We start from the raw sequence: 13,085 nt of genomic DNA, 5'->3' as shown, positions 1-13,085 counted from the left end.
CCCGCCCCTCCGCCGACGCGCCTCCCCATTGGCCGGCGGGCGGGAAGGGGGCGCATGCCTCGCGTTCCGATTGGCTCAGAGGCCGCGCGGGGGGGGGCGGGGCTACGGGGCCCCGGCGGCGGGGCGGGTTGCGTTGCGCGGCGGCGGCGGCGGCGGCGGCGGCGGCGGGGTCGGTGGCGGCGGCAGGAAAATGGCGCTGACGCAGGGCACCAAGCGGAAAGTCTGCTACTACTACGACGGTGAGGGGCCGGGGGTAACGGGGGGGGCTCGGGGGGGGGCTGGGGGTAACGGGGGGGGCGTGGGGGTAAGGGGGGGGGTGAGGGAGGGGGGTAATGGGGGGGTGAAGGGGGTAAAGGGGGGTAAAAGGGGGGTAAAGGGGGGTAAAAGGGGGTGGGGGGGTGTGGGGGGGGTTTTGGGGGGTAATGGGGGGGTTGAGGGGGGTTAAAAGGGGTTAAGGGGGGTTAAAGGGGGGTTAAAAGGGGTTAAGGGGGGTAAAAGGGGGGTAAAAGTGGGTTAAAAGGGGGGTGGGGGGTGTGAGGGGGGATTTTGGGGGGTAATGGGGGGTTTTGGGGGTGATGGGGGGCGTAGGAAGGGTAGGGGGGCAGGGTAGGGGTTGGGGGCGCTGAGGGGGGGTAGGAAGTGGGGGGGGGCACTAGGGGGGGCTAGGAATTGGGGGGCATTAAGGGGGGCTAGGAATGGTATGGGGGGGCTCTGGGGGTACTAGGAAGGGTGGGGGGCAGGGTAGGGGCTGGGGGCACTGAGGGGAGAGGGGTAGGAATGGGGGGGGGGCATTGGGGGGGGCTAGGAATAGTGGGGGGGCACCGAGGGGGGCTAGAAATGGTGATGGGGGTGTTGGGGGGGGCTAGGAATAGCGGGGGGGCACTGGGGGGGGGCTAGGAATTAAGGGGGGGTATTGGGGGGGGGCTAGGAATAGTGGAGGGGCACCGAGTGGGGCTAGGAATGGTGCTGGGGGGGGCTAGGAAGGGGGATGGGGGCACTTGGGGGGGGGCCCAGGGCACTGAGGGGGGTGGGTTAGGAAGGGTAGCGGGGTAATGGGGGGGGCTAGGAAGGGTGTAGGGGGCACTGGGGGGGGGCGGGGGTACTGAGGGGGGTTAAGAATGGCGATGGGGGCACTGGGGGGGGGGGGGGGTTAGGATGGGTGTGGGGCACAGCAGGGCCAGGGGGTGTTGGGGGGGGGCATTGAGAAGGGCTGGGAGCAACAGGGAGGCGGGGGGGGCAGCCCTGGGGGGAGCAGGAGGGAGAAGGAGAGCTGGGGAGGGGGCAGGAGGGGCTGGGGGAGCCCCCAAAAAGGGCTTGGGGGGCCCCGGGGGGGGCTGAGCCTCCATTAGGGGGGGCACAGAGGCTCTGTGGGAACTCCTGCTTGGGTCGGGGGCGGCCCCACTGAGCCGGGGTCAGCCCCACGGTGTATTTTGGGGGGGGGGTCCCAGCATCCTGGGGTATCATTCAGTCCCATCTCGGGCTGCAGGCTGGCGGATTTCTTTCTTTTCTCTTTTCCAAGGCTGGGGGGGGGATGGTTTTGGGCTCTGTAACCCCCCCTCATTGGGACAGGGTCGTAACGGGGTGTGGGAGCTGCCTGCAGCCCCCGCTGGGTTCCTCAGGCACTTTCCCCACATCCTGCCCTTCATCCTGGGGTAAAAATCGTGGTAAACGGCCCACCTCGGGCTCGTTTTCAGCTCTCCGGAGGCGGTGGGGGTGCTGCGGGGTCCCCCCCCCGCCCGTAACGCGGAGGCTTTGGGTCTGCGAGGTCAAATAAAAACTTTTCACCGCTGTTTTTCCTTCCTAAGCGGACGTCCTTCGCCGGCGAGCAGCAGAGCGAGGGGTTTCGTGGGCCAGGCAGGCAAAAAAAGGGCTTCGATCGCTTCCCAGGAGCTGGGGGGGGGCAGCCCCGGGGCGGGGGGGGGGCGTCTCTGGCTGTGACCCCCCGTGACAGCAAAACCAGCGGGGTGCCGGGGCTGTGAGCACTGCAGGAGCGCTCTCAGGAAGCACCAAAACCACCTCCAAACTTCCTCCTGCGCCCCGAGAGCGTTGTGGGGTCGCGGGGGAGCTGCTCAGGTCCTCAACGACCCCAGACCCTAAGAGGCACGGGGCGGGGATGCCCTGAGCGGGGGGTACCCCTGCACGGTGTCCCCGTGAAACGAGCGCTGTCCCCTCCTCGTTCACTCCCTGGGTTGGTTTTAGTGCTTTATTTCTGCTCTTTTACGAGGGGCTGGCAAACACCCGCAGCCCGTCCTGGGGTGAAGGTGTGCTTTTTCTTTGTCGGGGAAGGTGTAAACTGCACTTAGGGGAGGCCGGCTTGCTCGGGTGTCATGCAGGGAGCTTAGGGCTGGGCAATCTTGGCACAGTAACGCCCCAAAATGAGGTCCCTGAGCCATAAAACTCAGATGGGAGAAGGAAACTGCAGTGGGGATCAGCACCGAGCTGCTGGGAAGGGTCTGGGCACGGGGGGGGAGGCTGGGAGAAAGCAGCTGGGGACCACGGGGGTCCCTCCTGGGGCCCCCGAGGTGCACGGGGGGTGTGTAAGGTTAGAACTGCCCTGGGGGTGACTCCTTTATTAGCAGGGACTCCCATCTTCTAGATGGGCTTTTGAGCATCCCTACCTGGTTCCCCAGAGCTCGATTTTACCCCATTTTGCTGTAATTTTGGGGTTTGGGATTTGGCGGTGACTCGTCACCCGGTTAAAACCCCTCGCTGCAGACCGAGGACGCCCGGTTTCGCTGCAGGACCCACAGAATGGTTTGGGGTCAGGCTTTGCGCCGTTCCCATCCCGCTGAGCAGCAGGCAGGGCCGTGCTGCGAGGAAGTGGCAGTTTGCTGAGCGCTGAGGCCGGTGACGAAATAGCTCCCAGCTGAGTCACAGCCGGGCTGGGCTGGGTCTCCTGCTCCCTAAAGTGACTGCGAGCTGTAAAACTACGTGCACAACCCGCTCTGATTTCCCAATAAACCAGTGCTGGTGAGGTGCTGCTGCCGCTCGTGCCATCCCCTGCTCCTGGCAGCCCTCGGGCTCTGCGTCCCGTAGCCAAATGGCAAAATGCAACAGTTAAAATTTTGTGAAAAAAATCGTGAAAATAAACCTCGTGGGAGAGGAGGGGGAACACAGCGGTGCCTGCTGAGAGAGCAGCGTGAGCTCAGCTTTATGAGGCAGGGGAATATCGGGGTGGGGAGGTGACCTGGGGTAAACCCACAGATGGGTGACGGCCCCGTGGCTCCACTCTGGTCATGTCTGGAGGAATTTGTGTTTTTCCCTGCTGTAACAAACTCCCTTCTGTCCCCAGGTGATGTTGGAAACTATTATTATGGCCAAGGGCATCCGATGAAGCCCCACAGGATCCGGATGACCCACAACCTGCTGCTGAACTACGGCCTCTACAGGAAGATGGAGATCTATGTAAGTGAGGAGAAATGTGTATGGGAGATGGTAGTTCAATCGTCAGCTCTTAGTTTAATGAAAGAAAAGAAAAACTTCAATGGTTGTACTGATGCATTTCTCCTTTCTCCCGTTCCCATTTCCCTGAGATGCTCTGTGCATCAGATAAGCTTTGGAGACTGGAAAATTGGTTTTCTCTCTGTAACTTCAATATTTTCTTTGTCTAGATGTGTAATGTGTTCCACTCTGTGGTAATGGCATCCTTGCCTTTGAGAATAAGTTCCTCTTGTCTATTGCTGCTGGGTTGGTTGTTGGTTTTCTTCTTTCCCTGGGAGTAAATCTGAGACTGGAAACGGGCTTTAGGGGAGAGACGTGTTTCCAAACAAGCCTTTGCTCTTCTTTGTCCTTGCAGCGCCCTCACAAGGCAAACGCAGAAGAAATGACCAAGTACCACAGCGACGACTACATCAAGTTCCTGAGGTCTATCCGCCCCGATAACATGTCTGAGTACAGCAAGCAGATGCAGAGATGTAAGCTGCGGGCGTAGTGCTGTAGTGCTGCCAGTGCTAAGTTTGTGCACCTGGGATTCCTGGGCGAGCTTTAGCAGGTGGCGATAAGCAGAGCAGGAGGAACCCGTGGAGGCTGTCTTCCTCCTGACTTGGTTTTTTATTTACCTGGTAAATCCAGCGTTTTAAAAATGGGTTTCTCTCTCCAGCCAATCTGCCAAAAGAGTTGAGGAGAACCCTTTGGCCTGGTGGTCTTTTTTGATCTTATGTTTTAATGGAAATTCTTCTGAGTTACCTTCCTGGCTCAGAGATGACCAAACTACTCTATTTATGATGCATTTTGTGATCGTTTAACTTTAACCAAAGGTCTCAGGGTGGGAAAGGGCTATTTATTTATTTATTTATTTTTAAAAAACTCATCAATCATGTCCAAAATCTGTAGTTATTCTGAAGGCTTTTCAGAGCAACGGCAGTTTGGAAGCGGGGAAGTTTGAGATGCACAATGGTGCCTGTCCACTTGGTGTTAGACTGGTTTTTGTTTTTTTTCTTGAGATATTCTCCATTCTCTTCCAACCTCTACAGTCCACAAAAGCACTGAAAACCCCTTGGCCACTTTAACGTTACAGAAACCTTTTTTGGGTTTATGTGCAGCTCTGAGCTGAAGTCCTTTGGCAATGACTGTCTAGGTTTCTAGCTAGTAAGGACAGATGGGGAAGGCTTGGGGTTCATTTAAAGTGTTTTGATGATGCACACTGCGTTCCTCGAGAGCAGAAAAAAAGCCCATGGGATTCATTTATGTGAAGTGTAATTTCCAAATTAAACGAAATACGGGTCTAAGGTCTGAAGTAGGGGCGCTTGGAAATCTGCTATGAGCTGAAATACTCACGGCTGAAATAGATATTTAGGCATGAGCGTGTGAGAGACATGACTAATATATACTGAAAGACTTCCTACAGTAAATAATATGCCTTAATATACCAAAGTACATATTTACACAGTGAACTGTTTACCCCTGGAGCTGATATGGCTCATAAACACCCACTCTGCTCTCTGGTAGTCCACATTTTCTGTACTGTATTTCCACAGAACTATATTTACCTGAAGGAGGCAAAATAAGAAAATTAATCGTAAACACGCATAGGACAGGTCTTTCCTTCAACAAGGCCTGTAAAATGCAAGCCTCTGCCTAGCTAAAGAGCTAGCACGGGAGGCTCAGAAGGGATTAGTGGTACAGGAGACAAGGTCACTGCTCCTCGGTACAGTGACAGGTCTCTGTAGCCTGCTTTAGCTTTCCTTTCAGGAAAGGATAAGGGCTGGGATGTCCACAAGGATGTTTCCACGTCCGTACTGGACTCTGTCTCGGATACAAAGATCCTCACCCACCCACTGTAAGGAGGAAAGAGCATCTGCTCCTCTTGTCTTGCTTTATGCCTCTAGCCAAGCGATTGACCCCAGTTATTAATATCCCTCCCTCCCTCCCTGGTAGTCCTGGCAGCTTCTAATGGGAAACCTCCCTGGCTTCTGCCATACAGCAGCTCCTCCTGTCTTTGCCAGCAGAGCAGAGGAAAACCCTCAGACACTGTCAGTGCTGCCCACAAAGTTCTGAGGGGCAGTGAAGGTAATGAACGGTTTCTAATTTAATTTTGCTAATGCCGTGTTGCCTGTCCAAGGAGTTGAGAAGACTGAGCCGCAGCCTAAGAAGCAAAGTGTTTAATTTGCTGTAATGGGAAGCATGCAGAAACTGATGACTTGAATTCTCCTCGCTTCACAGGAAAAGCTTCTTTGAGTTAATTATTCAAACTCCGCTCTTTGCTATGCCCTGCTGAAACAATTGGGAAGGGAGAACAATTACTTCCTTTGAGTGTCGTGATGGGCATTGTCCTTTTCAGAGGTCTGTGTCCTGCACGGAGACCATTCAGTTCCCTTATCACATTGTCTAAAGACTGCGTACTGTTGAGTTTCTAATGCTGAGATCTGCAGCTTCTGCCTTTCCCATTAAGCAGAGAAAAGAAAACATTTTAGAGAGATTGCTACAAAAATACAGTTTTTTTTTTTGCTTGTGAAAGCAAACCTTGCAAAATCTCCCTTGGATCCAAGCCTGCTGTTACTGCTTTGATTTATGATGGTGAGGGCTGCTGGCTATTTGCAGGGGCTGTGCTGACCAGCACGCCCTGCCAGAGCAGAGCCAAATCCCGTAAATGTGCTGCTGTGACAAGGGGCACGGGGGTTTCTGCTAGGGACGTGTCCTGGTGTTGCACAGCTCTGCTCCATAGCATCTCCCTGCTGCCCACTCTTTCGAGGTTCTGCATCCCTTCGTGGTGCGCCCCAGCAGATGGCGTGCCTCTCTCAGCACAGCCCCTGGCACTGGTTTTCCTGTGCTCCTACCACATGCACAAGGGTCAGGAGCACCTTCCCGGCAGCAGCAACCTTTTTGCCTCATCAGGCAACCTCAGGTTGATTGTATTTGTGTACAATGATTCCTTTGTGGTTATTTTTTCTGTTGATTAAAATGCTTATCTGGTTAGTTTTTAAAAGCAGATCGGTAGCATAAGCTTCAGCGTTTATCTGTGGCTTTGTCTTACTCATTCTTGTGTATTCTTTTCAAGTCAACGTTGGGGAGGACTGCCCCGTGTTCGATGGGTTGTTTGAGTTTTGTCAGCTCTCTGCTGGAGGCTCCGTTGGTAAGCTTGCAACTCATCTGTTCTTTTCTTCTCCTGAGCAGATGTATGTAATCCTTGTAGGTGGTGGTGGGGAAGCCCTGGGACTCTTTCTGAGTTCTTTAATAATTAGACCCAGATTTCTTGTCATGTTACAATTCAAGCCTTGCACGCTGGCAGATCCCTTTGTGTTTGTGGTGCATAGCTTCACGAGTTGGGGTTACTGCAGCAACTGGACGAAGGAGCCTGTGAGTGATAGAACAACATGTGGTAGACAAAACCCCAGCTGCAACAGGGATTTAATTTAAAAAAAATCGATGTGAGCTTTACAGGAAAAAAAAGTTGTAAAAATATTGCTCTGAGTAGGTGTAGCCTGGAAAGCAGAAAGGGGTTACTTAAAGCCACTGGCTCGGGGCCTGAGGCAAGAGGGAATCGAAAGCTGGAACATTTAAAATGCTTTCTCTGTTTTCAAATACTTTGTTGCAGAAAGTCTTGGTATTACCAAACCGGGTTGCTGTGCAAAGGCCTTAAAGCTTGGTGGCCGCTACTCCCGCGGTGACATCTAGAAATCTTTGTTTCCTGGAACAGGGCTCAGCAGCGCGTCCCAGGGCTGACTGCAGCGTGCTCTGCGGTCCCAAGGTTGCACGTTCCACAGAATGTAGCATGTGTTTCCATCCTTGGAGACTTGCAAAATTGCAGAAAGTTTGGGAAGGAGTTGGGTGAAGAGAACTTCCTTTGTCTGAATGCATATTCGGTGACTGACCCAAGCGTATATGGGATAAAACCATTCGTTAAATCTCATGCTTGCGGCCCTGAGAAATCTCCTCTGTCTTTAACTGTGCCCCAAGCTAGATGCTGCGGGATTGTTTGTGCACATTTTGTGCTCTGAGGCATAAATGGGGAGCTGTTAAAAGTGTGAGCAGGCACAGGAGTGGCTGCATTGCTCTTCCCTTGTCTCTCTTAGCTTATTGAGCCAGCCACCGTTCAAACCCTTGGTTTAGGCTTGTGCTCAAAAGCACAGAGGAAAAACGAGGTGGTGACAAGGGACCTGTGCTTTACCCCTCTGTCCATGCCATGGGTACTCTGCCCTCGTGCTAACGGTTTGTAATCCTTCTCCCAACAGCCAGTGCTGTGAAGCTGAACAAGCAGCAGACAGACATCGCTGTGAACTGGGCAGGGGGCCTTCACCACGCTAAGAAGTCGGAGGCATCTGGCTTCTGCTACGTCAACGATATTGTCCTAGCCATCTTGGAGCTCCTCAAGTAGGTGGATTCCTTACTGCTTTTTGAGTCCTTACCACTCCTTGTTGCTTTTTTTAGCTGTGCATTTCATGGAGGTCTTAGTGAGCTACCTCTTTGGGATGTGGTGCCCTCTCTGCAGAAGGGCTGTGTCCCGTTGTGGCTCTGTGCGGGAAGCAGAAGGCTTGGAGCATTGTGTGGTTGCTCTTAGGCCCTCCTCCTTCCCCTGAGAGAAAGGGGGCACAGCTGTAAGATGTGTCTGCTGGTTAGCACCCTGACAGCTTTTGGCTCAAGGCAAAACTCAGTGGGAGGCTTGGACGTAAAAACGCAGAGTCCATTGGCTGAATCTGAATAAACTGAGTCAAGTCTGCCTTCAGAGATCAGCTGCAGCAGTCAAAGCCACTTTGTTTTTCTTGGTGATTCTGTTCCACTGCTGACTGAGGCACGTGCCCATTCTCCACACTTCTTGTGCCCGTAGACACCAGAGCGACAGCTGCTTGGAGCTGCGCAGCCTCAGGATCAGCACCGAGCTCTTTGCCCTCTCCCCACGTACTCTGCTGGGGAGGGCTCTTCCTGCTCTGAAGAAACACAACATTTTGACTCCTTTCTGATCCTAGGTATCACCAGAGAGTGCTGTACATTGACATTGATATTCACCATGGGGATGGCGTGGAGGAAGCCTTCTATACCACAGACCGTGTGATGACCGTGTCCTTCCATAAGTACGGAGAATACTTCCCAGGAACAGGGGACCTACGGGTGAGAACGAAGGCTTAGCAGAAAACTCCTGAAATTCCTAACTAAAATCACTGCTCTCCTGGGTTTTCCTGCTTTGAATAATGCTCTCAAAGTAGCATCCTTTTAGTGAGAGCAAAGGTGTATACGTGAGGCAGCTGGCTTGGCTCTTGGAGTGGGTGCTTTGGTCCTGTGATCATGGTCTGGATAGCCATAAAATCACGGCTGTGATATTGGTCATTTAGCAGCCTTCTGGTGGAATTATGCTCAGAGAAGTGACTCTGAAGATGGGGTCTGGGTCACCTGCAGCTTCTTCCAAGCTCAGTTTGGTCCCACAAGCTTTTTGTGGCAGTTTATCAGGGAGTGCCTTTGTGTGTGTTGGTGCATCTTGCTGGCATTTCTTCCTCTGAGTCAGTTCTGCGTGTTAAGGAATCACATGGTGGTCACGGTGGCACTCTTTCAAGTCAGGTACAGATGTGGTATCAGGTTGGAAGTAGAATTTTGACCACCAATTTTACAGCTGTGGAAGAGAGTGGCTGTTGCCAGTGGAGTGGGAGGCTGTGTGCTCAGAACAACATGAAGGTGACAGTGGTAGATTCTTGTTCCCCGAGCAGAGAGCCAAATGCACCCACGTACACTAAATACCTGCTGGTGGGGTCAACTGGCTCTTGCCTTCTGATGGACAATATTTGTGTTGTAGGTGATTCTCTGGTGACCTTATGGTCTCTCCTCTCTTTAACAGGACATTGGTGCAGGCAAAGGCAAGTACTATGCTGTCAACTACCCCCTCCGTGATGGTATCGATGATGAGTCCTATGAGGCGATATTCAAGCCGGTGAGTGGCTTTGCTGGGTGATGCTTTGTGCATCATACTCTGTCGTTGGGTACTTCTGGAGCCGTTCTTTGGGGAGACTCAAACTGCTGTTATGAGTTTCTTCGGGGGCTGTATTTCTCCCTAACAATCACAGCCTGTCATCAGTAAGCTTTTCGTTGCAAGAGCCCCAGTGTTACCAGTACAGGGGAGCCAACAGCTGTGGGAACACTAGGGATGTCTTCTTGTTGCTTGCTGACGTGGACATTACTGTGTTGTTGTGACACTGTCCTGTGGAGAAAGCGTAACAATGGTTTTTTTTGTTTAGGTGATATCTAAAGTGATGGAGACGTTCCAGCCTAGCGCAGTTGTCTTGCAGTGTGGGTCTGATTCTCTGTCAGGAGACAGGCTGGGTTGTTTTAATCTGACCATCAAAGGTAAGAGTACAGTGCCTCCATCAAAATACCAAGGCCTGGTCTGTGATCCTGAGAGGCCAGAACTGTATTGTACAGTGCCTGTGTTAAACTGGCACAAATAATCGGTTTTCACTGAGAAGTTTGTCCTTTATGTCATGAAGCTATGGCCTTTTTTCCCCACTGCCTTTGCTTCAGGTCATGCCAAGTGTGTGGAGTTTGTAAAAAGTTTTAATTTGCCTATGCTGATGCTGGGAGGAGGTGGCTATACGATCCGCAACGTGGCTAGATGCTGGACCTACGAAACTGCTGTGGCTTTGGACACTGAAATCCCAAACGGTAATAATTCTCCCCTGCAGTGTTTGAGGCAAGACAAAGGGACAATGACTATCTGGTAACAGAGCTCAGGGACACAATGTTGCTGCAGGAGAGGCAGGAACCCTAAGATGTTTCTTTAGCTCTTGATTATTACCATGGAAGAGCTTTTTAATTCCCTGATTTTCAGTAGCTGTTGCTTACGTTACATTTCTGTAGGTCTCTCCTCCATTAAAAGGTACCCAGCAGGTTTGTTGTTGTACTGAAATGAGATGACCTTCAACTGAAAACTTTTGTGTGCACTGAGCGTGTTTAACTGCCAAGTAAGCTTAGGCTCTTGTTGCTAAACTATCTGCTTTGATCTGAGTTTGGGCTATGAAAGCGTCAGCTCCTACCCCTAGGAAAATGCAGTTGTGCTCTTATGTAGCACTGAAGCCCACTGTGTATGAGGTATTTCATTACTGGTCCATTGTTAATTTGGGCTTTTGTTCTATTTTAACTTGCCTGCAGAACTTCCATATAACGACTATTTTGAGTACTTTGGACCAGACTTTAAGCTGCACATCAGTCCCTCCAACATGACTAACCAGAATACCAACGAGTATCTCGAGAAGATCAAGTAAGTGTTTGCTCCTCTTCACAAGACTGAAACCTTCTTCTGGGGGCTTCAGAGCCGTGGGTGGCTTCTTGCTGACGGAGGTATTCCTTTTCTGGCCGGCTCTAGGCAACGTCTCTTTGAGAATCTGCGCATGCTGCCTCATGCCCCTGGTGTCCAGATGCAGCCAATTCCCGAAGATGCTGTTCAGGAAGACAGTGGAGATGAAGAGGAAGAAGATCCTGAGAAACGCATTTCAAGTAGGCACTTGCCTCTGGCATAGCTGCATTGCCTTGCTGGGAAGTGTACAGCTCTGGGCCTCAGGGTGCCAAAGCTGAACGGGATCAGTTAGCTGGAGAACTGTGCAGGCACTAAACTGAATTACCTTACAAAGACAGGAGGATACGTGATTTAGATTTATTTTAATTCTGGAGTCGTTCAGTTTGAATCTGTTTCCAGTGTTCTGATTGATTTTGTAATGAAGCAATGAGGCTGAGTACTGCGGGGCTGGTAGATTTCTTCTCCCTGGGAGAAATGTCTCCCTGGGAGACAATTTCCATAAAGAAAGAACTTAGGCCTTAATGTGAGAATTTAAACAGTTCCTGTGATGTAGGTGCAATGACAGTCTCCCAGAAAGTATTCTATCAGGTTTGATCCCAGAAGTTGCCTGCCTCAGTGAAAATGCTAGTTTTTATCCAGATTGGCTGATGGCCTTTAGATCTGGCAGTCAGATTTTCTCAGTGTGAAGTTGGTTAACCTGCTTATGCTGTCAAGTCTAGACATCACGCTGTATCTAATCCAAGCTCTACATGTGATCTTAGATCTTAAGCAGGAGCAGTCAGAAGTGATCAGTTAAAAGAGACGGCAGGTAGAAAGATGAAGTGCTTTTGCTGTGGCCTAATTGTGACTTAGGTAGATTTATCAGTTCTTTCCCACGTGTGTAGATGCACTTGGAGAAGTTAGTGCTCGGTGTCTTCTGACTTTTAACTCTGCTGAAACAACCTCTTCTCCCCTTCACGTTCTCAGTCCGCAATTCTGATAAGAGAATATCGTGTGATGAAGAATTCTCTGACTCTGAAGATGAAGGGGAAGGAGGGCGCAAAAACGTTGCCAACTTTAAGAAAGCGAAGCGTGTGAAAACAGAAGAGGAAAAGGAGGAAGAGGAAAAGAAAGGTAAGATTGGAAGCCCTCCCAGCTGCATGGAACTTTGCCTGGTGTGTGCTTTCCTACCGTTCTACCATGTCTTTTTTTTTTTTCTTTCTCATTTCCAGAGGAAAAAGAAGAGGAAAAAGCAAAAGAGGAAAAACCAGAACCCAAAGGGTGAGCCCCGTGTCTCTTGGCTTGGCAATTAACTGGCTGCCTTTGTACTTCCTTGTGCATTCCCCCGATGGGTTATTGTGTAACTTGTGGGGTTGGAAGGGAGATGTGGTAGCTGGGATGGCTTTGTCATGGGGAGAAGTTTGCATAGGTAGAACAGCACACCTGATAAAGCACTGTGAAAGCCCTCAAAGAAAAGGGCTCAAAAGTACTGTGTATTCAATACATTACTAGTTTTAGGGGGAGATTGACATCAGAGTATGGTGTTTTTAGGATGGGCTATCTGATCAGCCTTTTTAAGGCTGCAGCTCTAGCTTGGGTACAGCCTGAGGTACTTGTTTAAACCAAATTCTTCCCTATTTCCTTCCACAGGGTGAAGGAAGAGACAAAATCTACCTAAGATGGCTGCAGCTGGACAGTCCCTGTCAGTGCATAGTTATCATAGGTTAGCTTCTCCGGTTGCCTCCCATTCCACAGGATTTATATTTTATATATGTTTCTGTATATATTTCTATATAAATATATAAATGACTTGAGAACTGTAAATTATTCCTTGCTGCACTCCTCTGGGAGCAGATAGGGAGGATTCTGCGGAGTAGAGAGACCTGCACTGCCCAGGATTGGTGACTGGGAAGTTTCACTCTTGCCTTCCACTGCCTCCTTAGTGTGTCTTTTAAAAAATCACTTCCTTTCTTTACTCTCCTCTGAAGTAACCGCCCTTGGAAAAGAATAATTTAAGTAGAAGTAGTATCTGCATTTCAGGTTAGGTGGAAAGATGGCCATGAAACTTTTTTCTTTTTTTCTTTTTTTTTTTTTTTTTTTTTTTTTTTTTGATGGGAGATATGAATTCCCAAACGAAGCCTGTGAGAGAAGACTGACTATTCCTTTGGTCTTCAGTCTGATTCCACCATGGCAAGTAACTGCAAGCTGGTGCCGCTTCTCAGGGTCAAATAGTGCAGTTCTTGAATAGAGTTGGCTACCTCCCTGCAGCAAACTTGTGGAAAGAGATGAAGCAGCTTAAAAGCAGATCTGAAAATTGCTTGAGTGAATCTGCCCAAGAGCCCTGCAGGTGCAGATCTGGAAAATGCAAAATGAAAATCACCCTAATGTGGTG

General features: G+C 50.7%; 1 protein-coding gene across 1 annotated transcript; it reads left to right on the top strand.

Annotated features, from left to right (window-relative positions):
* The first annotated feature begins 173 nt into the window (after positions 1 to 173).
* HDAC1 (histone deacetylase 1) lies at positions 174 to 12,778 on the top strand. The gene is made up of 14 exons (XM_032202426.1): positions 174 to 239; positions 3,293 to 3,405; positions 3,797 to 3,914; positions 6,497 to 6,571; positions 7,671 to 7,809; positions 8,403 to 8,544; positions 9,263 to 9,355; positions 9,660 to 9,768; positions 9,943 to 10,083; positions 10,570 to 10,678; positions 10,784 to 10,914; positions 11,681 to 11,827; positions 11,926 to 11,974; positions 12,344 to 12,778. The coding sequence occupies exons 1-14, from the start codon at positions 191 to 193 to the stop codon at positions 12,369 to 12,371; spliced, it is 1,443 nt and encodes a 480-aa protein (XP_032058317.1). The 5' UTR covers positions 174 to 190; the 3' UTR covers positions 12,372 to 12,778.
* The last annotated feature ends 307 nt before the right edge of the window (positions 12,779 to 13,085 follow it).

The sequence above is a fragment of the Aythya fuligula genome, chromosome 23 (genome assembly GCF_009819795.1).
Source record: "Aythya fuligula isolate bAytFul2 chromosome 23, bAytFul2.pri, whole genome shotgun sequence".
Taxonomy (NCBI): Eukaryota; Metazoa; Chordata; class Aves; order Anseriformes; family Anatidae; genus Aythya; species Aythya fuligula.
The sequence above is the reverse complement of the archived record's forward strand: the minus strand, read 5'-3'. Positions and strand labels throughout refer to the sequence as shown.